The 27075-nt window shown below is 35.8% G+C and overlaps 1 protein-coding gene across 2 annotated transcripts in view; it reads right to left on the bottom strand.

The window, feature by feature from the left end:
- The window catches only part of SPEG (striated muscle enriched protein kinase), a 2687905-nt gene that overhangs the window by 920746 nt on the left and 1740084 nt on the right, over positions 1–27075 (bottom strand). For both annotated transcript variants that reach the window (XM_044075871.1, XM_044075873.1), the window contains one exon: positions 18727–18902. In XM_044075871.1, the coding sequence (XP_043931806.1) occupies positions 18727–18902 (176 nt within the window). The remainder of the gene's footprint in view (positions 1–18726; positions 18903–27075) is intronic.

The raw sequence follows: 27075 nt of genomic DNA, 5'->3' as shown, positions 1-27075 counted from the left end.
ATTATCTGTGTCTGGGAATCCCATATTTGTAGAAATGACTTTGCTGTGGTAACAGTAAAACATCACTTGTGTTTTGTAGAAGTGATAAAGAAGTGTAAATGCAGAAGGCTAAGGTTTTGACTGCCCTTCTCTTCTACCTTAAAGGTGTTTTGGAATCATAAGATTTAGTAGTGGCAGGCACAAGTTGGTATAGACTTCCAATAATTCAAATGGGAAAATAAGAGTTATCCCTGAGACTTGGCACATTTCATCAGGAGCTTAAAGACAAGGAGCCTGTTGAAATGTGAGACGCTGATATTTTTGAAGAAACAGAGGATGAATGATATCAGATATTTGACTTAACTGAGAAGCGATTAGTACCCATGCATGCAAATCCGGGGATGAGATATGCAGGTTTACTGGAAAGATCTACGCAATGATGAGATGGGGTATAAATAGGGAGCCTGTTTTCCTAATGCTGGGTATTGAAAGCCGTATCTAACAGATAGATTTTCATAGGTTCATAGGTAAATACTAGACAAATACTAGGCAACCAGTCTACAGACTATTACAAGCCTAGCCAATAACCGGAGATTACCTTGCATCAGTGAGGTAACGACATTAATCATTAAACCAAACATGCAAGAGTCAAAGTTTATCTAACATCTTGAAAACTTCAGAATGCTTCACAATCATACTAAAAACCTAGTTAATGAAGACAAAAAATATATTATACCAACTTTCAGAATAAACACAACCTTAAAAAAATTCTGGATAGCCATTAAAGAAATCTTGAATCCCAGCCATAAATTCAACCCTAACCCCTCTCCCAATAACTCATCATTCAAAACCACAATACAATTCAATTATTATTTCATAGACAGTATAGCATCTCTAACAAAGGATTCTCCAACATCTAATCCTAACCTTTCTCATTAGCCATGTATCACCACATCCACCTTCACCTTCAAACCTGTGCCCACATTCTATATAAAACAACTCATAAACAAACTCAAACTATGCTTTACTTCAGCTGATGAACTACTAAACAAATACCTTAAAATAGCAGCCAACAGCATTACCTAACCAGTCTCAATCCTTTTAAATAGGTCAATCTAGGAATCTCACATTCCCTCTCTGAAAAAAGTCACACACTATCCCTCTGCACAAAGGAGGAAATTCAACAGACATTACTAACTCTAAACCTATAGCAATCTTATCCCCCTCTCCAAAATACTTGAAAAATGTATTCAAAAACAATTTCTAAACTGTCTCCTGCTAGAAGAACTCCTGTCCCCCAAAAAACATGGCTTCCATCCTTCCCATAGTACTGCCACTGCACTTCTAACCTACATAGATACTGCCAATAAAGCTAGAGATAACGGCAAACTAGTCTCCTCCTTATTTCTTGTCTAAAGCCTTCGACACAGTTTGTCACAGCAGACTTCTACTTTGAATGTCCTCATTAGGTCTCTCTCAACCAACCCTTCTATGGTTCAAAAGATATCTATCCAATAGGTATCAGTCAGTAAAATGGCATTCCATTCTCTCTCCATACCTCCAAGTCACCACCAGTGTACTACAAGGCTCTATCCTTGGTCCCGTCCTTTTTAACATTCTTGCCAACACCTTTGACACATCCACATAATAGGCCTTCCTAATATAGTACACAGATGACTCCTCACTCATTTGCACATCTGACAACATGACACACCTTCAAAAATTAATTAAGAAAGATTTAACAGCAACTGAAATATAGCTTTCTAACTGGCAACTCATGCTCAACCCTAAAAAGCAACTAACTTTAAGGCATCGCAAAAATCAAAATTTGAACCATGCTAATTCCCTTTTTCGTAATATATTTTATATGTACTGTCTTATTATATGTGCAGTTTGAATTGTTTAAATAATAGGTAACCATAGAGTGGTAGTTCATGGCAGTGTTCATTAGGGAATGCTTAGTTTAGGCTTTGTCATAAGTAAGTTAGAGTTTATAGGTCTTAACTATGGAACACATTTTAAACTAGATAATGTAGTGTTTTATATTTGTTTTTTTACTTACATGTTATATAAGACCTATATATATCCTGGTCCGGGGTTAGAGTGGGTAAGCACTGGGGTAGAACGGGATATAAGAATTGCTTCCAGTATATGTATGACTTTGAAGTTATTGTATCTGTTTACCTATGTTTTCTCTCCAAACCTTTTACTGTATAGCCAACCTTTGAAATGTGGGAATTAGATTCATGTAACAACAAATATTTATAACATCATTATATTCTATTTTAACGCAATTTGATAGACACTATGTAATTATGGGAGGTGACTGGAATGCTTACCAAAATCCGAAGTTGGATAGATCTTGTCCACAAAGAGCATTTAATAAGCATGCTGTATTAGCACTGAATGATATAAAAGAAGCTTTTCAACTATATGACCCTTTTCACTATTTAAATAATGATAATAGTACTAATAATTTTACATTTTATTCCCCATGTCACAAAATGTGGTCCAGAATAGATTTTTTTCTGATTTCAAGAGCATTGATTAACCTAGACCCTACAGTTGTTACACATGCCAGATACCTATCAGATCATTCAAAAATTTCGCTGAGTTTCGCTAAAGAAGTAAAAGATATCTTACGACAAAGAGGGTATAATTGGTCTCTGAATCCAAACTTGCTAAATAAGGATGACATATTACAAGAAATTTCAAATTACCTTAAAGATTTACTGGTTGGTTTAAATAAACATCAGAATGCCCCAGATATTGAATGGGCTGCAGTTAAAGCACAAATAAGAGGGGTCCTTTTGCAAAAAGCCTCTTATTATAAAAAAATATTAAATAAAGACATCCAAAACTTGGAATCCAAAATTAAATTACTCGATCAAGAGCTAATGTTAAACTTTAACGAGCAAACAGAGAAAGAGTTGCTTAAATGTCAAAAGGATCTCTTCTTAATTCAAAACTCTAGAGTAACATTTCAAGATTATAAGACTCTAGTTAAGTATGCTAATCATGCTCAAATGCCATCGAGAGTGCTGACTAGGATCATTAATCAATCAAAAACAACTGGGCAAATTTCAGAAATACAACTTAATAATAAGATATATCGTAAAACTGCAGATATTATTGATATCTTTGAGAAAATATATACTAATATTTATGAGGGGCAGAAGGATATATCCTCTAATACAGTTTATGAACAATTTTTACACCTGATTAAGTTTCCAAAAATAGGAGAGGATATTCAAAATGATTTGGTTAAACCAATATCAGAAGAAGAAATAATATATATAATTGAGCATATGAAACCAAAGAAATCACCAGGTCCTGATGGGTTGACAGTGGAGTTTTACAAGAAGTTTGCAGAGTCTATCGGTAAGATACTTTCAGTTGTGTTTAACTATACAATTAGGAATAAAATTCATGATCCTCATCTTAATGCTTCCAAAACTATTCTTATACATAAAGCTAACTCAGATCCCCAGAACCCAGATAATTATAGACCAATATCATTAATTAACATAGACATGAAAATTTTAACCTCAATTATAGCATTTAGATTGAAGAAAATCATGATTCATATAATATCTAAAGAACAGGCTGGATTTATGACAGGTAGACAAACAAGTGATAATACACTTTCATTACATACTATGATAGCACATGCTAAGCAAAATAATCTGAATATATATGCTCTTATAATAGATGCACAGAAGGCCTTTGATAGGGTAGACACAAATGTTCTGTTTCATCTCTTACCTTATTTTAATATATCCCCTGAATTTGTTCAAATCTCACAGATTTTATATAGTAATCCTTATACTACACTGTATAGTAACAGAAGTTTTTCCAAAAGAATACAGATTAGGTCGGGAACACGATAGGGTTGTCCATTGTCCCCTTTACTATTTAATATTTATCTTGAACCCTTGTTCTTATATATTAAGCAGAAGGTTTATCATAATGTCCCAATAATGTATGGAACTAAAATATTAATGGCAGCTTTTGCTGATGATCTGAATATTTATTGTGCATCTCCAATATCAGACACTGAGAAGATATTGAAAGCAGTTAATGATTTTTCAGAGGTTTCTAACTATAAAATTAATTTAGGGAAAACCAATATATTCCCTTTAAAGACACCTAAACCTTTCTCATTATTACCTTTAGTGGGGCAGGTAACATTCAAAGATAATATTAAATACCTAGGTGTTGTGTTTTCCACAGATAATAAAGATTTTTATAATAATAACATTAAAATAGTTTGGGAACAAATAGTTTCTGATTTTGTGAGATGGAAAAATTTGCACTTGCCAGTATTAGCAAAAGTTTCTATTATAAAATGAATGTATTGCCACGGTTACTGTATATTTTTAGGTCAGCCCATTTATCCCTCTCAAGAACATTTTTTAAACAAATTCATAAAGATTTGGCTAAATTTATTTGGGAACCAAAGAAAACTAGGGTATCTTATGACAAATTAATGACTCCAAAAAGTAAAGGAGGTCTGGAGTTGCCTAATTTTGAAATGTATTATCTGATTGTGAATTCTAATAGGATTTTAAGAATGGCCAATCATGAGATAATTAGTACTAAGTGGACATCAACTTGGCTAACCCTGAACTATGAATATATTTTAAAGTTGAACATTAATCCTAAAGCAATGCCCTTTTTGGATAAAGATATTCTGACGGTATATGGGATTGTGGAACACATTAAAACTGAAATATTATCTTTACAGAGTCTATTTCAATCATTGGATTTACTTCAGCATATGATGGTCTTTCAGCCCTTTCACAGGAACCCACATGTAAAGCTGAACAACCAATTAATTGATCTAAAGAAGTTTCCATTAATTGTTAATTTAACTATGATCGATATATATAAACATCTGGATCGATCGGCCAACCAAATAAGACAAGAATTTAATTTACCTAAAAATTACCTGATTATTCTTACACAGATTAGAGAATTTACTATAAGTTACCTCCAAAACTTTAAACTGGATGAAGAGACTATAAATAAATACTCTGAGTTGTGGCAAGCTCTCCAACAGGATACTAAATGTATAACAGCAATGAATAAATTAATTAAAGAACTTAAATTTCAAGGTAAAGTTTTGTTATCAAATTATTGGGAAGAGAAAATATTATTGACAGATAAAAGTAATATGTTAAAGGCAATTGAATTGACTATTAAATCTACTTCTCTTCAAAAACTGTTATATACCCAGCTGATGATTTGGAATAATGCATATTATACACGCCTTGCCCTGCATAAATTTAATTCTAAAAACTCTGCAACATGTCCATACTGCAAAACTCAACCGGCTGATCTTCTTCATATGTTCTGGAGCTGTAAGTGTATATACAAACTGTGGAATTCCCTTAAAATTCAACTTCAGAAAGTGGGCTACCAAAGTACAACACTGTCTTGGAAATTTATGATTTTGCATATTCCCCCGAAGGAACTTACCAGATCACAGAGTATAGTTCATATTAATATTTTCTTACTAATGAAGCTTTATATAGCTTCAAATTGGCTAGACCCAACTAAAACATCATGGCAAAACTTCAGAGTGTTGGCGACAAAACATATACTAGCTCATAAACTACTTTTAAATTCACATAGTAAGGGTATCAATAATCCGAAAATTTGGGAACAGATATTTAATATTATATTAGCATAAAACTTTTGAATTGAAGGCAGTAATAATCATTGCTATATTTGGAGAGAAATGTCTAATCAAACTGTTCAATATAGGAAACTTACTAATTATTCCTATGTTTTTCTTATATTTCTAATGTCTTATATGGAAGCATTCTTGTAAATATTGTATATTGTTTGGTGTGATTGTTACAGTGTTAGTTAGTAGTTTGTATTTTATAATTTTGTATGAAAAGTATATAACAATAAAGATTTATTTTGGAAAAAAAAACTTGAACAATGCTATAACAAAGTTGCTAAATTTGCAGCTGATAAACCTTTCAGAACCCACCAGTGTATAGTATAAATTGGTTACAACTATCCCATCAACTAACATATACACAGCTTCTTACCACATATTAAATTATCCAAAATCCATCTGCTTGTCCACCACTATATAACATTCTTCACAATTATGTTCCTAGTTGGTCATTACAGTTCAAAGACCAAAAACTCCTGTCTGTCCACAAACCTATCAAATCTGTTGGGCATTATCTGTACTTGTATCATGTTGCTAAGGCCTGGAACTCCTTATCTCTATCCTTCAGATCAATACCCTCCCTTCCATCCTTCAAAACTATTCTGAAAGACTTCCTACCTAAAAGTTGACTCTGGTTTTGCTCAATAACTGGATAAACTGTATCCTTAAATGTAAACAAATACCTATTCATACCTTACATCTCCTTACTCTCCCTTCTTCACTCATTTCCTTATTTCTATCAATTTCTCTTGCCAGGCTTTCTCTCAAAATATACCATACACCTGGTTTTCTCTTATTTCATATTGCAATTCCTGTTGTATTATACTAACTTATCTTTATTTTCTCTGTAAACTGGCTAAAATTTCTCTATTAAATCATTGTCCTATAACTTGTATCTATTCTTAACCAATGTTTTTATAGTATTTCTAATATGGTATAATTATTTAAAACAAATGTGTTCTTTTTGTGTTAAGACTGTAAAATTATTACTCTTAAAATGTTTTGTAATACTTTGGAGCTTTTACTCCTAGACCTCTGCTAAAAACGGGTTCCTACTCAGTTGGCCTTTCCCAGTAATCAAATGTCAATAAATAAGTATTGGGTTAGTGACAGTTTTCAAAGTATCTAACAGTAACTTTTGCAGCTATGAGGGGTATTGCACAATGCTGAATATGTTCTGTCGATTTTATACTGTTAGAAAAGTGTATCTTTTAATGCTGCATAGGACATATGGACTTCCAGCCTGTTAATAGTATGTTTTCAAGTGCCTACATTTCATTTTAATATTATCTATAGTGTTGACGTTTATGTTGAAGGGTAACTATAAGAAAATAAACATTTTATTTTTAACTAAAGTGCAGTAAACACTAACCATAATAATGAACAGTAATTTAAAATAAATAAATATATAACAGGTCTTGCATCCCATTTTATTCTTTTTTATCCTTATTTTTAATGTAGGGCAAATTAATTAATTAGGTGCTTGCATTTAGCTAAATATTTATATTTCATGAAACTTAGAAATAGATATTTATCAGTACTGTTAATTATTTAAGAATATCCAATACAGTTAAAGAGAACTGTTTGTGTGCATAGTGCCTACATTCCTTACAAAGCAACTTATGTTTATAACAAACATTTTATTTATTGAAATATATAAGACATAACTGTTGTACTATAGGGCAAATGTAATATATGCAAAATGATAGACAAATGAAAACCTTATATGAAATCATAACTATGAGTCTTGTTGTGTCTTTCGGCTTTTTCCCGGTTAGGGGGTCGCCACAGCGGAACTCCGGTCTGCTAATGATTGGCAGCAGATTTTTACGTGCCGAGTTGCCAGCTCTGACACACAACCTTCAATGAAGGTACGCCCATTCACGCATATCTCCACACAGAAGACGCTCTAGCTGAGAATCGAACGGGACAACGTCTTACTGTGAGGCGACGATAATTCGAAAAAGTGAAGTATAAACCATCCTAGTGCATAATGGCATAAAAGATACAAGTGATAGACTAATGAAGATCCATCCATTACTGTCCAGTTATATCTAACTCCTACAGTGACCCATGATTAGCAAGGTGACACTATAAGGTGACACAGGCAGCATTTCTGTGAAGATAGTTGTTCTCCAGTCAGAAGCACAGCTGCTATGCAAGGAGATGTGTGCAGTGAAGCTATGCATTTAGACACATCTGCACAGTGAAAGCCATACATACTCCATAGAGTAGCCATCTACCATTTTGTGCTTATCTCACATGGACCAAAATAGTAAACTTACAGACTGAAATATCTCAAAAATAAAGCATTTCACATAGTATATAGTCTATGTGCACTATCACAGCCCTCAAGAGAACAGCACAAAGCACTATATAAAGCTAGTCACACAGTATTTGCTTCTGCAGAGCTATGGTGTTTACATATATGGACACCTGTCAGAAGCATACATGTGGAGGGAAGGGGTGCATACAAAAGTAGGAAAAAGAGGAAGAGAGCAAGCAGAGTGACACACAATAAATAGGAGTGTGCAAGATGGAGGGAGAAAAGCAAATTTTTTCTTAAAGGGGCAGAGGCTCTGTTTCTACCTTTTGTAGAGAGAGTGGAAGAGAAGAAAGTGAAATGGAAAACAGGGTAGGAAATGGGAGGTAGGATAATTTGAAGGAGCTTTCAGGCATACATAGAAGAGCACAAACAAACAGAGGTAGATGGGCACTAACTAGGATGGGAAGACATGACACCGGACTGAGAAAATCAGAAGGCAGTAAAATTATGAATGTGAGCATTGGACAATGCATAGCATACGGGGTTTGAAACAACAGGAAGAATACACTCATGAGTGGAGATAAGGTGGAGTTCAAATAGTAGCATGTAATCAGCTGCCTCTGCTCAGAGGGACATTATAATAATCCATCAACAGGGGAAGGATCAATGTGGCTGTTAGTATGGGCCAAAGCCTCTCCTGGTGGCCCAATGATATGGGTTGGCCAGGTGAGAGACTCTAATATCCATTCCAGGATCATGCTCTCTCCATCTGGGCTATACACCTGCCCAATGCTGTCTACACTGAAGCCTCCATCATGTGCTCCAGCTGTGGGTGGGACATGTTATGTTGGTCAGGAGTGAGCATCCTCCTCTAGTGAGGTACTCCAAGCCTCACTGTACTCACGTATGTCAACAGCAGCCTCAGCAGACATCGGCCTCGATTGGTATCTGCTGAACAAATCAATCATTCAGACCTGCAACTAAAGGCACAATGGAAAGTTTTTCATAGGTAAGTCTATCCTAACAATGGACTGAATATATTAAAAATACCTATCGCAGCTGTGGGTATAAGTAGGCATGGATGACCTAACCTTTCTGCCTCCTGTGGCATACAGCAAGGTTACTTTCACATTCTGCTTGTGCTGTAAGAGAAATGGTACATCAGAGAACTGTGATCTGTGGCACCTGTAAGGTAAGATGCAGGAAAAATAAATAGAAATCACAAATACATACATCCCAATAGCTACATGACAGATGACAGTCATTTATCCCATGTACGTACATTAGCATACTTCAACAGCAAATGGCGAAGTTACACATGAAGGCATATCAGACAATGTGTTAGCATTGCAAGATGGTGCATTACAACCCCACTTCATAACAGCTACCCACAGAAACTCATCTTAGACATAGTTGGACTTATTCCATTTAAATGTCAACACTGCTTCTACCTAACACTGAAGATTCACACAGTAGCCTATATATTTCCTAAGCTGAATTTGAAAAATCCCTGCCAGTAGCAAGAACAGTCCCAGCCATGAAACTGAATTAAAAACTGATAGATCTATCCACCTACAACACTATCCTTGGCTATGTTACCTAACCTCCACTTCTCTGGGATGGAAAACATAAGGGTTGCAGTGTCATAAGTCATCATATTGATGTCTGTACTCCTTCCCAGTTCTTGTAATGCTTACGGCTGAGGTTAACACCTCAGCCAGGTCATACAGGCATCTACTTTCTACCACTAGACTGAGCCGGGGGAGTTTTTGGTGTCCTTGCAGTGGGACTATAATGGCTCTGAGATCATCCCTGGAGGAGTGGACACTGGCATGAGGATGGACCTAAACCATGGAACTTAGTGGATGATATACCATGTTAGTACTATGTACTGCAGCACTGCACATAGAAACCGTAGTCTGACCACAGCATATGTTGCCCATTTTTATAGGAACAACAAGTATCTAGCCATATTAGGATAGAAATAGGGCAAGGCTGGGACTATTTGGTACATCTTAAATTGAACTTCATAAAGTGCATACCATAGGGAAACAGTATTAGCATAGTTAATCATGCTTAATCCAATGTGTTTTTTTTTGTGTATTTTCATGGTTTCACAAGACATTTTCAACAAAGACAGGAGGACCCCTGACAAAATCAAGATAGTCTTAATGCTATAAACATAATCAGTAACGCTATGCAATCACCAATTAAAATACTCACAAATACCAGCTATCAATACCAGATAAACCCTTGTATCAAGTTTTCTCCTACTCACCCTCCTACTTTTAAGCTATCACAAAGTCTAGGTGAAGAAACTGGTTTACAAAATCAACACAAATTACACTGCTAGTTTTCATGAGGAATAAATTGCTAGATTCTGATTCACGTGTACAATATCATTGCTGAATCATGCTAAGATGGGAAGAGAGGCTCTTTACAACCAATCACACACATTTCAACATATCCCTTACCTCAAAAATCTTACCACAACCTTTTAAACATGTAGTAATTCACCTTCTATCAAAAATTCCCACACCCTATAATGCTTTTAATCATAGACCAATAGCTAAGTTTGAATCTCTAGCAAAACATCCAAAAAAGTTAATTTATGAACAAATCCTAGGATGCATTTGGCTTTCAGTCACAATATTGTACCACAACTTCTAATTATTACCTTACTAATGATGTCTTCAATAATATATAAAAAGGCTTACTTAATGGTGGTGCTTTTGAGACAATAGAGCATTCACCTCTTCTGCAAAAACTTGAACAATACTATTTATCTTCAGAAATATGTAATTGGTTTAACGGCTACCAACTACTAAGCCTTTTGTTATTGCTTAGGTAAAACACAGATATTTACATGTAAACTAAATGCAGGGAAACCTTAAGGCCCTGTGCTAAGTCTTTTTCTGTTTTCCCTCTTAGTTGATATATTACCTGGGAAATGCCTGCTCTAAACTATCTTCTGTACACAAATGCATCATAATTACAGACCAGGAAAGCCCTCTAAAAAGATTAACACTTCTCTACAAAATGACTTTGCACTGTTACAGAACTGGTTCCATTAAAATGAGCTATGCTTAAACACACACAGAACCGCAACAGAAATATCTACAGCTAACTATTGTTCAGAATATTTCCTTTCAAACTAACATGGTATCTCAAATACAAAAAGTGCTCAATCAGCTAAAAATAGCATACAGGATCTCAGATATACTAACTACTGAAGCCAGATAAATATAGCTATTAATGATCTACTATCTTGGCACATAACACCATGATACTCCAAAAAAAATGAAAATAAAATTGTAAGGTTATTAATCTCAACCCAAATAATGAAAATCAATGTAGAAGTTTTAAAAGGTTAAACAGTTGCCAATTACTGCTATAGGCTCATTCCTTATAAATTATTTAACCTCAGACTCTTCAATAACAGCTACTGCCTATCACTTAAAACAAACTTATAGCACACAGCAGCCCATAAAAACTTATAAACTGTAAATTCAACCTTACATAAACTCCCTTTTATTTTAACTAAGAGGTATAAATGAATAATTAGTAAAACAGCATTTGATGGAAGCAAACAAGTGTTATCACTTTATTAAGTCTAGATAACTGACTACATAGACTGCTAATAAGATGACATTGCCTGTCATCGCTAACTTATCTATCCTAGTCAATAGTGAGTCATCCATATTAAATCATTTCTATATATACATATGTAAACATTCATCTAAGAATACTAACATGAACAAATGAATTTGCATATATTTAAGTTAGGTTACATCCTGAACATGATCATAAGACGTTACTAGGCTATTGGCCCTCTGGCCCTTACAAGCCAAGTCAAGAATTTATCCCATGTTCCAACAAGTCAGCACCCGATGCCCTTGTCCAGCAGGGAAACAGGTGGAATTCCAGGGGTGTATTTTCTGTAATCCATCCAGTTATCCAGGTTCTGTTTACAAAGGGTTAAAGAGTTACTCTGCTTGACATGGAGAGGGAGTCTATTCCACAGATGGAGGAGTCTCTGGGACACAAATCTGTCCTGCCAACAAGTCCTACTGATGTCACAGACCAGGTTGTGGTTGCTTGTGTGGGTTATTTGAGTGGAGCTTGACTTGCAGATATGCAGTAGTCCCATCAAGGTGGGATCTGACATTGCTTTGTATGCCAGGCAGAGGTCACCTCTGAGGAGTCTGTATGAGACTGAGTAGATGAACAGGGCTTTTAGCCTATCTGTGTAGGGCAGCTATTTGAGGCCCTGGATAAGCTACTTCTGTGAAATCTCAGTTAAACTGAAATTAAGCTGATTTATGGACAGCACATTTCTGCAGTAGATAGCATTGTCACCTCACAGCAATATTTCCCCTGGTTCTATGTAGATTCTGCATGTCCACCTACATTCTCTGGGCATTCTGGTTTCCTTCCATCTCAAAAGACATGCAGTAGGTTGACTGGTGACTCAAAATTTTACCTGGGTGTGAGTATGATGTGTCTCATGTAATACTGTTAAGTCTGTTTTCCATATGACCAGTTTATATATTGCAATATCTGTTACCAAGAATCAGATATTTGATTGCATTTACAATTTAAAAAGTTGCCTATAATCACATGTATTCACACAAATGTGTAAAGTGTTTTATAATTACATGATTGCATCACTGTTTTTTCATAGTTTGTAAACCACTCACATAGCTCAGGCCGTGACTGAAAAGGGTTGTTGAACCAGTGCACCATCCCAGTAATCCCAGTAAACAATCTGATAAAAAAAAAAAAAACTATATATATATATATATATATATATATATACACACACACACACACACACACACACACACACACACACAGACACACACACACATGTCATATGTCAGAAGAAGTTGGAAGGCAATAAGATGTGACTGCACAGTAGATGAGGACATGAAAACAAATTCTAGGATCAGAGCTGGGGCAACAAGATGTGTCCTACAATGTGATATTGAAAAATGAAATACACAGGTGCATAGCATATGGGGCACTAGGTGCTTCGTAATCAAGAGCTTAAGACCATACAGGCAAGATTTTAATTGACTGCTAATGATGATGGAGATTTAAAGTAGATTATAAGACTTTTATGTAAGCTGATCAAATGGAAAATGAAGGGTATTTCATTCAATGTGTCACACTGATTTAGAGAGTGGAAGACAGTTTTTTATGAAGCTGCATGACTTGCTGACATAAGTGCAATACAGTAGTGTGAATTACTGGACCAAATGGCCTAAAGATGATGCCTCTGTTGGGTGAAAGTAACAGTCGTAGTAAAGGTGACAGTGCTCTTGTAGGCAGGATCTATCCAGTAGAATAATCAGGAGGGCTCTTTAGTTTCTGATAGTTAACAACTGATCAGTTTATGACAGAAAAGACCTTCTGTTCTTTAGAGAATTAGTGTGCTTCCCTTTCCTTAGTACAGTCCAACAGTTCTCAGCACTTAATAAATGATCCAAAGAACAACTGGAGGTTGTTCTTGTGACCTGGGAATTTAAAAATATATAATGCAATCCTTGGCCATGAGTAATGTCCTGAATGTGATTTTAAGGGAAAGGGCATCACATTTTATAGAAGCTTAATGCCTGATACTGTGGATACTACACCAGCTGTGTATCTGTATGATTAACAAAATGTAGCACAAATCTCAGTCTCCACAGTTGCAAAGGACCTGGTAGTGATGACAGAATTCAGGATATGGAAAGCAGGTCAAACTAACAATATAAAAGTTTCGTGAAAGGAATTTAAAGGACCTCAAGAGGATTCATATTACACAGGATCTGGAAGACTTATTTTGACAAATAGTTTGTTCCAACATGGAATTCAAGTTGGGATGGTAAAGAGGAAGATGGGAATATTATTTCACTTAACTGGCTTTCTAGTTAGTAAGTCTGTTCCCTGAACACTAGTTAAATTGCAGCAACATAAAATAATATATAAGCAATTGGACAAACGTGAATCCTAACAATGATTTTGAAAGTGACAAATTAGAAACTAGCAAATGACCAGTCCAGTTTGAGTATGTGGAATTAAATCAAAACCTTGAGGATGCCAGGTTAAACAGTACATCTGAAGTGGTATAGCCAATACATAATTACCAAAGGAAGAGTAAGCCAGCTATGTAAGCTACATAGAACAAGCTGTACACGGAAAACTTAACAGAGTCACATTTTGTGGGGGGCATACTTCAGACCACACTTTTCAACCAGCTAGTGCAAGAATTCTGGACAAAAATGTAAATAATGGGGACACCAGAGCCCAAAATCAGGACAGATTTTAAATATTGCTCTTACAAACCTAGAAAGCTGTTAGATTAATAGCTATTTTATTACATTAACATGTATTTTCTGAAGTGTATGAATTCTGAAATAAAGACATCTATCAAATGTCATTGATTATTTACAGACTTCAAACCTCAATGATTTGCCAGAAAATAATAAATTTTATGAGGAACATACTAAAAATATGAGTCAAAAATATGGATAGTCTGTGAAATGCTGGACAGTTGAGAGGTAATCTGCAGGCTTTTGGTCAGAAAAGATCCATTTCTATAAACAGACTGAAAAAGTAAAAATCTCTCATGGCAATGCACCTACTTCAGTTTCTGCAAGCTTTTGAACACACTGAAGGAACTGAATATGCATTGATTTTCTTATCCAGGAGTACTTTATTAGGCATGAATTGTTTAGTGAGATGGGTGTGTCTAGGCTTCAGGAAATTTCTATTAGGCTATGCCTTATGGCGGTTCAGCTTTGTAGCAGAATATATCCCCAAAATCAAGTGGCTAAATGCTAAAGTGAAAAGATAATATCCTTCCCTGATATCATGAAAGAACGGTGATGGTCTGATTGCCAGCTGTTAAATCTGCCCAGTGAGACTGAGGGATCTGTACCAAGGCAAGTGGTTGTCACCACATTTTTATAACATCTCAGCTGCACCTGATTTTACAGAATGTCCCTAACTTTGCCTCATAACTTTGCTCTGTTCCTCATAAATTTTGTTGTTTTCTGGCAAATTGCTGGCAACTACAATCACTTCATATCCAAAGCATGGATTTTCTTTTTATTTTCAGTTAGCTACACTCAAAATAGTATTAATACATTTAATTTAACAATGACTACATTTAAAGACAAAAACCTGTTATACTGGTAACAATTACTAGACAATTAGAAGTTACAAAATGTTGGCCATATCATTAATAAGTTTGAGTTAAGCAAAGACATGTGGCTAGAAATTCAAAACTGTAGGCAATTGGTTGAATATAAGAATAATCTAACCCAACCAATTCTTTCCCCACATTCATTGATTTACTGTTCTAATGCACCAGAATATAATTGGAAAGGGACTTCTTTCTGAAGTATATAAGGTACTTAAGAAATCAACAGTATGTCACAGAGAGAGATATTGGGATTATTTTAAACTTGTTAATTATAACTCCTCAACTGAAGATGACTGAAAACTAATATTCCAATCTTCAAAACAAACTACTTCCTCACTAAGGTGGAGGATATTCTATTGGAAATTCTTACACAAAACCTTTATCATACCACATAACGCTGAACTGATGTTTAATACATATATAGGATGCTGGAGATGTAAACTAAATGTTAAAGTTGGCTGGCAGCATATGTTTTATGACTTCATAAAACTTAAAACATATTGGGATAATATGAATTCTTTTTTACAGTCTGTTTTTGATGATAAAGTTATGCTGAGCAAATTTCTTATTTTATTTAATACACCTATTCCCACTTGTGTCATGAAAATAAAATACCCTCTTTTATGGAGTATCTTAACATTAGCAAGAAAAGTCATCACCAAGTACTGGAATAATCAGATACTCCTACTATGAAGGAATTTGTACACTTGGCAACTGAAGTATGTCATCTTGAACTTATCACGATCAAGATAAGAACATCTAGAATTACCTCTTCATATAATATATAGCTGAAATTCAAAGAACTGCTAGATAAACAGACTTTAATAATTAACTAACAACTACTCATCACATTGTTTTACTGTCTAAAAAGCTTTGCTTTATAGTATACACAACTACAAATAGTTATTTTAGTTATTATTGTTATTTTAGATATGTATATTTGTTTTATAATATTTCTATTATCATATGCTAATATTTTGTTGTTAAAATTTTCAATAAAACAGTTAAGAAAAAATGCATGCTAATGCAAAACCTGTTATTCTAGAGATGTTCCCAGTACATAAGACCAATGTTTAGAATCATTCCCTGATTTTAGTCCTGTGTTTCCCCATTATGTTTAACTTTGTCCCTGATTCCTGTAATAAGAGATTGAGAGTTAATGTGTGAATATAGAATAAGAGCTCCCTGTTCACTGATGAAGGTAAGACTTGAGTGCTGAGCAGGGCTCCCAGAATCTCCTGCATGGCCTTGTGCATCTTCTGAGGTGGCTTTTGGTAGATGACAGCCTGCGTTCATTTTGAAAATCTGTAGTTTTATTCACTTTGACTCAATAACACCAAGGGGTAACATAAGTGGAGCTGGAATACATTTATGATAGAAGAAGAAATAATGTTGGAATTAAAGTAATCCAAAGCTGAATTATGCTGTCCAATGTAAGAGACCACTGACAAAAGAAAAACAGAAGTCTTTAGTGCAGTGCTTAAGGTGTGTATTCCATAGACAAAGATGTTATCAACCCTTATTTAAGGGTTTGCTAATGCCTCATCAGTAATGTGGTGTTTAGTTCTGGAGTCTGAATATCACAAGGGGGTCCCGGTTGGGAGGGTGTCCTAATGGTTAAGGTGTGCCTACAAACACAAGAATGGCTCACAAGGGCAGTTAGCCTAGTACTAACCTATGAACCTATGAACCTATGAACTACTTGAGTACATGAAAGCATGCAGCTGAGTGTTAAAAAGATAGCATGGGGAACAATGACATTTAGCATAAAAAAAGGTTTATCCACTGAGATTGCTCATACTGGAGGAAAAAAGGGAATGGAAGCACATGCTGTGAAATGTAATGCATGAACAATGGAAAGTAGTTGCTGCAGAAAGTAAGCAGATTCCTGGGGAAGAGCACATTCAGTTCCCTGCTAATTCACAGAGAAGAAACTGACCCTGGAATGCACTGAAAAAATGTCAATGAAACACACTCCTATGGAGAGCTTCAAGCCTTCTCGGAGCAGATAGAAATAAAGGGAAGTGAAAGGTTGGACAACTAGATTAGTACATCTGCCCAGTTAGAATCAATTAACAAACAGACTTCCTATTTTGGCATCTTTTAAATGGAATACCATAGACATTAACTAAGACATAACACATCTATAATCAACTGATTTAAAAAAAAGCTTAATCCAACTGAATTCACTTTATGCATATGGTATTTACTACATTACTCACTGTCATAAAAATTGTTGACAAGAAAATTACTACAGTGTAATATATCTTCTATTTTATTATTTACATATGGAGGCTTTATGACACTCTTTTTATAGTTATGAATTAGTATTTGTATGCTTACTGTAAAACATTTGGAAACATGCACATGTAATGTTTATTCCAAAATTCATTTTGTATGACCTCATCAAGAATGTATGCATTCTGCAAAACATAGTGGATTACACAGTTCCTAGAATAATCTGTCCTAAGACTACTTGCTGTGTAATTTAGATATATACCCTATAATAAATACCATTATCCTCATAGAAAGATATATCTACAGTAATATTTTGTGGCAATGTCTTCAAAATAGCTATGTTAAATAATAGATACCAGTTTAACTTCAGTATTATTTTTCATTCCAGTGTTACAAAAATACCATCAACTGTCACATCTTGAATGGAGATACATCTGCATAACTGAAATGTTCTTCAGGGCCTGTATTCCTTTTCATATACAGAACAACAACAACAAAAAAAGTGTGTGTGTGTGTGTGTGTGTGTGTGTGTGTGTGTGTGTGTGTGTGTGTGTGTGTAGGATGCAGAAGCAAGATATACATTGATTCAATCACTATGTACCTCCTTTAAATACAGACTACCAGAAAATGCAGAAAATGATGCATTTATTGTTTTAGTACCCAAATGATCCACATTGTAGTGTAACTTCTTTAGTGCCCATAAACTGTTCATTATAATTTTTTTATTTCTTGATAAAGTCAGGTATATTTGAGTTTTCAAGCTTTATGGTCATCATGTAAAGGTTATTTTGTCCATGTCAATAAGCACTTTGCATTCACTTTGTGTGATGCATTTAAGTACATTTTACCAATAAAGAGATACTATTAGTTGTTGTTTGTCTTTTTGGCTTTTCCCGGGTAGGGTCGCCACAGCGGAACTCCGGTCCGCTAATGATTGGCAGTCGATTTTTATATAGTGCCGAGTTGCCAGCCCGACTCCCAACCTTCAGCGAAGGCACGCCCATTCACGCATGTCTTTCTGAGGACACTCGACTGCAGGGAGGACATGCAGACTCCACAGCAAAATCAAAGACTCTGACCCTCAGGGTCATGTAATTAGGTTGGTAGGAATACACCTGCTCATCTTTGCAGGAGGTCACAGTTACTGAATGAAGAATAAAACACAAGAAACATAAGAACAGAATTTTCAGTCTGGTAGGTTATCTGTTAATTCTTCCTCACTACTTCTAACACATATGATAACTTTTATGTTAATAAGGAGATACTATGTATAACAATGCTGTAACACATCTCGTATATAGTTCCTATACCATTTCACCTTTCATGTTTTATCAATCCCTGCATCTGATTAAGCCTTACCTTTCACCTCCAGTTTTGCTTCACATTGTTTTGTTCCGTATTCATTTATTGCTTTACATCCATACACTCCTGAGTCAACCTTTTGTACTGCAATGATATACAAGGTACATGATCCATTTTCCCCTTCTACTGAGTAATGTTTGCTGTCAATCTTTATTGGTTGGCGGTTCCTCAGCCTGAAACAAAACCCAAACAGCCCTTTAAATTACCAGTTATTTCACTATTGTTATGAATGAGATGAGATGCAACCTTATATTTTACAGAAGCAATAGCTAAAACAGTTTAATAACCATTTCTGGTAGTTAATTGAAATATCATCTAAGCAATAAAACGGTAATTTTGTTGCAGCGCATGACATACACTTTAAAAGTTTTGCCAGAGTTGTAGTGGAATGTCAAATACAATGCAATGGACATATTTTATGTAAGCAAAAACCTATAAGCCTATTATAAAACAGTGAAATAGTAACAGGAAATATGCTTCTTTACCATAAAAATGATCTGCAACAGTAAAAGATAATATCAGTTGCTTCAGCTGATTTTGCTGCTCTGTACGACTATGCATTTCCTTATCTGCAAAACAAACTGATTAAGGTCCAAGCTGGTCATCCACAAATTTATTTTGCATCTCTAATACAGTATTCATCATTTTTCAGTTGTTTCTTTTTATGGAAAGTTTAAATGGTATGGGTAATGTGAATGGTGTCATCTGTGTGAGGTCAGCTGTCTATGAGTTTATTCCCAGTATAATCTAATACATTTAGCTCGGCACATTAGTCTTTTCTGACTGTATGTGAACATAATAGGGACCGTAATGTAAATGAGATGCTGAATCTTACCTGAATGATCCTTGGAAAACAAATTACAAAATTAAGAATTAATCTGGGTTTCGTGACTGCTGCCTGTATGCGAAGCGGTTGGATACCACTCACACAGACTTTCACTTTCAGTAGTACAGGCCCCAGCAATACACTGGGACAGAGTAGTGAAGAATACTGCAGTTCTTAGAATTATTGACAGTAATTAAATACTTCTGTACAGTTCTTTTTTAATGATGTCAGGGACTGTCACTGAATATACTTAAAATGGTTGAGTATTCCTGTGAGAAATCATGTCAATCTTTCATTTGTGGAAAAAGAGTTCCTATTTACTTAGCAGCTTGCTCTTCATTATCTTCAGCTCTTGAAGAGAGTCTGCCTTCCTTCATTATTTCTTTCTATGAACTGTCACTCTTACGTCATGCTTCATTTTGCTAATTAAAAAGTAAACTGATACATGTGGTGTACCGGAACAGTTTATTGCTAAAACGAACATGGCATTGCTGTTCGAGTCATTCTTTGCATTGTTAATATAGCCCATTTAACCTTTCTCTCTAAGATGTCCTCCAACTACACTATTGGCTTCTAGAACTGCAATTAAAAATCATAATAGTAATAGATATGGCACTCAAGGGGGTATAGTATCCCAGTATTATATTTCAAAACAGTACATTTCTTGCAATTTTTCCCACTGTCAGTATTAACTGTATGTGAATTGAAATTAATTATGTAGTCCAGTTTACTTGGGTTTTCTGATATGAAAATATTTTATCAGTTGTTTCAGTTCTATGCCATGGCTATCATATCTTTTTAAATTCTGATAACAAATTTTCAGTCTACTTTCTAAACAACACTGTTTTCATGATGTATGACAGTGACATCATGAAGCTGTTTCCTAAAAACAACACATTCATATCAGATATACAAAATCATTTCATAGATAAAAAAATATAATTTGCACTGATTTCATAATCAAGAAAGTTTACAAGGTAAGAATGTTTAGACTTTTAGTAAATGTGTAGTTAATTTGGTAAAGATTGTTTTGCAGTGATGTCATTTTGCACCTCACAGTAGACCATGATGGCCATCGGCTGCCACCAGGTTTTCTCTTTGTCTACCAAGCACCCCTTACCTCCCTCAGACTTGCTCTGACCCATGTTTAGAGCCAGTAAGGAGATTAAGGCTCCTAGTGCTGTTAGTGTTGCCAATGAGTGTTTTTATTTTATGCCTTAATGACCTACCTGGCATGTACTTGCTAACATCTGGGAATAGGCACACAATAGGGACATTCTGGCATATCATCCTACCTCCATGGCAACTCAGCCAATGCCCCCCTCCCCCACTGATTTCCCTTAGGACAATATGTGTCCTCAGGCTTTGCCTGGAATCAACTGCAAGGTGCACTCAAGTGTGCACCTTCTTCCTCAGATGAGCATATCTATCCTTCTTTGCCAGCATCTCAGATTTCTGAACTGCATTTTAAAATTAATCTCTTTGTATATTGCATCTGTATGGAGTTTTTAAACATTTAATGCAGGTACCAACCTGTTACAATTGAAAATGTAAATGTTTTGCTTTTCAGAAATGTATTTTCCAAGCAACATGTTAATATATATGTACTGAAGGAATGTGATATAATTTTACTAGACCTATAAAGTCAGACCATTATGTAGTGGCATATTGCTCTGACTCTAGTATACAGGGTCCAGGATTCTAGACTTGGGACTGATGGTTTTGTAGCTCAGATGACTTAGTGGTAAATTACTGTGGCAATGGTGTATAGGGTCCTGGGTTCAAGACTTGCAAGGACTGATTATGTGCTATAGTCATCCCTCTCCACAAAGGAGGAGTGACTACAGACCCTGGGAACTATCACTCCATTAGCCCAACGAGTCTGATATGCAAAGCTATGGAACACATCATCATGGACCTAATAAACAAGGATATAGGGAATCTCCACACTCTGGATCCTACACAGTTTTGTTTTATGAAGGGTAGATCATGCCTGCTCAACTTGGTTGACTTCTTTGAGTCAGTCACCAGAGCTGTGCATGAAGGCAAGGTGGCTCACACAGCCTACCTTGATCTGACCAAGGCCTTTGATACCATTCCCCACTCAGGAATCATAGAAAAACTCAGTAAGCTAGGCATCAACCCCTATATCACTAGGTGGGTTGAAAACTGGCTCACAGATAGAACCCACAGTGTGAAAGTAGATGACTCCAAGTCAGACTGCCGACCAGTCACAAGTGGAGTCCCACAGGGGTCAGTCCTGGGTCCTCTCCTGTTTGGTATATACTTCCCTGAAGACCAGGCCAACACAAAGGGACTCTGGCTGACAAAGTTCACAGACAATTGCAAGTTGAGAGCTATTATTAACTCCCCAAGTGATGCTGACATCCTACAGAAAGGCCTCACTGAGACCAATGACTGGTGTCAGAACCATGGCCTTAAGCTCAATGCCAAAAAATGTGCAGTCATCCCCTTTGGTAAAAACCCAGTTCCCATGAATTACCAGATCAATGGTAGTCCACTGAACACAGAAGCCATTTTAAGAGATCTGGGAACACAGGTTGACAGCAACCTCGCTTTCGACCACCATATTGCCATTGTGGTCAGAAAGTCCTTCTATGTGGCACATCTCATTACTAAGGGTTTTGCATCCAGGAAGAAAGAGGTTATTGTCTTCCTCTACTCTTCCCTCATTAGGCCAATCATTGAGTACAATGCCCCATTTGGGATGTACCTCACTAGACACCTGCAACAGCTGGAGAGGCCACAAAAGTACCTCATAAAGAGGATTCTAGGCGTTAAACACCTGTCCTATATGGACAGACTCAAAAAACTCCAACTATTCTCTGTCTCACATCACCTACTTAGAGGCGATCTCTGCTTGACTTACAGAGCCATGTTTGATCCAGCTCTGTTAGCAATGCTACATCTAAAGAAATCCCAATCCCTCCGCACCACATGCTCTAGAGACCTCAACCTCATTACTACAATCAACAAAATATGCTGGAGGGACAGGTTCATAACCCAGAGACTTCCCATGCTATGGAATAGACTCCCCATACATGTCAAACTGAGCACCTCACTGTCCCTCTTCAACAGAAATGTTGGTGAGTTGTTGGGCAATAGAAAACTCACCCCGGGGATCACTCCAGTGGTTCTACTTGACAGAGGCACTGAGAACTAAGGTTGGGTGGCATGATGCCAGACTAATTCTATGGGCTAGGCTTGTAAAGGCTCCAGAGCCACTACCCCAGTACACAACTATGAACCTATGCTACAACTAATTTAGTTAGGAAACTGGAAATTTATCAATGGACTGCCACCTGTGCTTCTACTGGACAGAGGCAACTTGGAAATACTCTGCCACCTAAACCCAACTGGATGGTCCTGGGTAATTTATTCTGTCATTTACAAAAATAGCTAAGCTAAGAAATATCTGCTAGGAATGTTAGCCTAGTAATCACCTACATACCCATAAATACACTGTATTGGCAAATGTGAAAGAACTGAAGGGAGTACTAGATCCTGGGCACATGATTGGACTTATTAAGGAATCTTACATCAGCAATCATAAAATCTATGATACAGAAAGGCTGAAGTGATATGTATTCAGAAAGATAAGAAATTATTTCCTATAATATGCATGCATTTAGGCATTGCTAGGCAACATGCTGCAGCTTGTGGCTTTTAACTCCTGACTTAATGGATGATGTAATAGGACAGAGTTTTCAGAGTTTAAGACAATATCCTAACTGTGGGGATGAGGTAGTACACTCAGTTAGATGCTCCTTTGCCTGTATATATGTCTACTAAGAACGAGGAGTAAGGGGTAAGGCAGAAAAACGACATGATGCCTTGTTAAATGTATATACTCTAGACACAGAATATACTTCAATCAGAATACAGAAGAGCAGAAGCAACAGCCTGAGATACCATTAAGAACACAGAGCTCTGAATATATTCTTGATAAGAATGAGGAAGGGCAGAATCAGTAAGCAGATACACTATTAAGAACTCACAGTTCTGAATATATTCCTGATAGTAGTGGAACAGGGCAAAAGCAACCTAACACTTTCTTGATAAAGATGTTATTAGTGATAATGGGGAAGCTTGGCTTACTATTAGTACACATAATCTGGAATATATTCATAGTAAGAGTGTGAGAGAGCAACAGTAGCCTGGTACACTATGATTAAAGAAAAAATGTACATATGGAATTTTATGATACACTGTCAAAAATACGCATTCATGACAAAGTCGAAGGGATAGGTGTAGAAACATTAGAAGAAAACAAAGTGTGTATTAACAGAAAACTCCAGTTGTTACTTTAGAAAAAGAAGTCTCTACAGAAAATGAAAGAGAAGAATCCTTGTATTACCTAGATCAGCCACTACAGAGACTGACAAGGTGGAACCCTTAGTGCATGATACAGAACATTGCAATGGGAATAGGAAGAAAAACACATTATAGAATGTATATGCGTGTATATATATATATATATATATATATATATATATAAAACAAATCAAAGCACAGCAAACCAATAAAGGGATTAACTCTCCTGCATCCAAGTATAAAAATACTGATAAAATATAAAGTGTCCACATGCAGGTAGAGACAACAGCCTGAAATATCCACAGTCTCTGTCGCTTCAATTATGAATTCCAATTCCAGTAGGGTATAAAAAGTTATTTATTCAGCTAGCAAAGTTAGCGGCTTTCAAAAAAAAAAAAAACAAACTAAAAGCTGCCATTGAAAAACATCATTTAAATATATAGAAAACAAAGCTGATAGGTTTGAAATTAGTTAATTAAATATGCTAAATACTGCATCATTGATTCATTTAAAATGATATACATTCATTATAACTTATACATGCATAGAGTCACAATCCACACTAAAACATTTGAAACATACAGTACCCTAAATATATAAAAAATATATAAAAACATATAAAGAATATATAAAAACATGTGATAAATAAAACTAATGCCTAAAAAGTCTCTCTTTTTTTTTGGTTTCTTTTGTGTTTTTTCATTTAGTCCCAGGGCTTCTTATTCTCTCTCTGACTATCCATCTAAGCTCAGCTCAGCCTCTGTAAATGAGCATCTACATCCCCACCTCTAATATCTGAAAACAAAATAATGTTCAGCACCCATACTTTTAACATGTTTAGCAAGTGGGTTTTATCGGACCCAAATCCTAATACTATAAACATGTTCCTGATGATGCCCTAAGCTGTTTTTTGCGTCTTACCTACATAGAAAGGCGTTGCATGGGGCGCAGCGAATACAAATACACCACATTTGTAGTTGTACAGTTGGTCCTTTTTCAAAACATACCTTGGATGCATACTCCGCCGATGTTATGTATGGAAGTATTCAATAGGCCATGGGTGTGTAAGTACTTTTTCATATTCTGTAAGTCTGAATGTTTACAGATGTATTTCAGAAAACACTAACTGCAGCCTGAGATGAAATGTTACATTTTCCTGATAGTGTAATAGACAGCAGAGCAACTGGCATATGTTCTTTCTCTGTCTTAGGCAAATTTTGTATCTGGGATACTAAATTAAATTATGGGAAGAAATAGTGCTACTTAGATAAAGTCAATAGAGCTAAAAGAACATGTAGATATCAGAGGGGCCTATACCATACCTTATCCTAATGAAGTTTTCTCAAGTACAGAAGTCCAGTAAGTATGACTGTAAGGTGGTAAACAGTACTCAAGATGTGACCAGATTCAGCTTACCTTGTTTAATAAAAGAACAATGACATGCTCACATAAATGTACTTTTCACATGAACAAGCATGAGTAATTGTAAGATTCTGATTTGCTGAAACTGTATCATACCATGTGTGCCTTATAGTATACCTAATGTCTTTCAGGGTATAAAAAGGATTGTTTTGCCAAAGTTCTGTGGGATCATGTTAGAAAATTATTGGACTCCCTCATGAGTTGTAATTTGTAGTTAATATTATATTTGTGTAGCCAGATATTCTGTCTGCTTGCCTTTGCATTATTTCTTACCTTAACAGATGGTGCCATGACACGGATTTGAACCATAGGTTGCAGCAGCAGCAGCTAGTTGCCTTAAGTGCAGAAAGTTTCCTGATGAAAAAAGGGCACCCATAACAAGTAAGTGTTTTTACTTACACCTCAGGTTTCTTTTGTACTTTGCTTCTCAGGCTGATATTCTTATCTGGCTGTACAACTGCTTTAGGTATATTGGTATTAGAATTTAAGGCATAAGGATATTATCTTACCTTACCTGCAACAAAATAAGGAAAAAAAGGAAGAAATGCATGCAATCTGCTACAGCATTAGTGTTTGGTGCATTAACATCAATTCATAGCAGGGTGGTTCTGGCTATAAGGCAGAGAAAACTATGCCTTATCTGTGTGTTTGTGAGACTGGGAAATTATAGGATGCAGGGGAAGTAAGATTCCTACCCCTCCTAAGGGTACTCCAGCATACTATATGTGTAATCATTATGGGGCATTAAGTTGAAGGTAGAGGAGACTCTGCTTTTCATTTCTCCAACTGGGACTTTTGATCACACTAATTAATTTTAAAGAATCTTTAGAGAGAAAAAAAAAAGATCAGTGGAATGCTTTTAACGATTGTTCATAGATAGATACCTGACACATAGATAGTGAAGCTTTTAAAAGAGACAAGGACTCTGCATTACATGGGTTAAAAGATACAAAGTTAAAACTGTTGCAACAAGTAAAGATCTTAAGACCATGACAGGAAAAGAAATATGGGATCCCATTGCCCAGTAATATCTAGGAGCATTATATCTATCTAAGAGGAGGATACTTCTGAAGATGATTATCCACCTTTGTCCCCTCCACCCACTTTCTTTGAAGGTGACATTAATACACTTTGTACTGCCCTCCCTGCTGATAGAAGTAGTCCCAAGTAAGAGACAGTAGAAGAAAAGGGACAGGAGAATAAAGTAGATGAGTGACAGGGCTGAGAGAAGACACAGCAACACTCTGTCAATACTTATTTTGCAAACTAAAGTACAACAGGAGAAATATAAAATGAATGAGGAACTGACACAAAATAGTAATAAAGAAAAAAAAAAGAAAATATAACATAGGCGCCCCTTAGGCAAATCCTAACAGGTAGAGGAGGTGAAACAATTTGTCTCTATTGTCCTAAGTCCCTAACAGACTTATACCTCATTATTAACGATTTCAATAAAAACAATAGAACACCTGTGAAATTTAGGGAAGAAATCAATACTATTATTGAATGCAATGACCTATTTCTGGCAGATCTGTGCAAGTTATTAAAATGATCAGTTACTCCTGAAATTTATGGAAAACTGGTTAAGGAAGCAGGGATAGGTCCAAATGTAACTATAAGAGGTAATCAGTATTAATAGTAGAAAGAGGAAAAGGGAAGAACTGTTAGAGGCGATCAGTAAGGTGTGCCCTAAAAGGACAAACAGGACTAAAATAACTGGTTGCAAGCAAAATAAAGGTGAATCTCCTAGAAAGTCATATAGG

The sequence above is a fragment of the Protopterus annectens genome, chromosome 6.part1, assembly GCF_019279795.1.
Source record: "Protopterus annectens isolate FY-2018-M chromosome 6.part1, PAN1.0, whole genome shotgun sequence".
Classification (NCBI taxonomy): domain Eukaryota; kingdom Metazoa; phylum Chordata; order Ceratodontiformes; family Protopteridae; genus Protopterus; species Protopterus annectens.
This window is presented reverse-complemented; position numbering and strand designations above follow the sequence as displayed.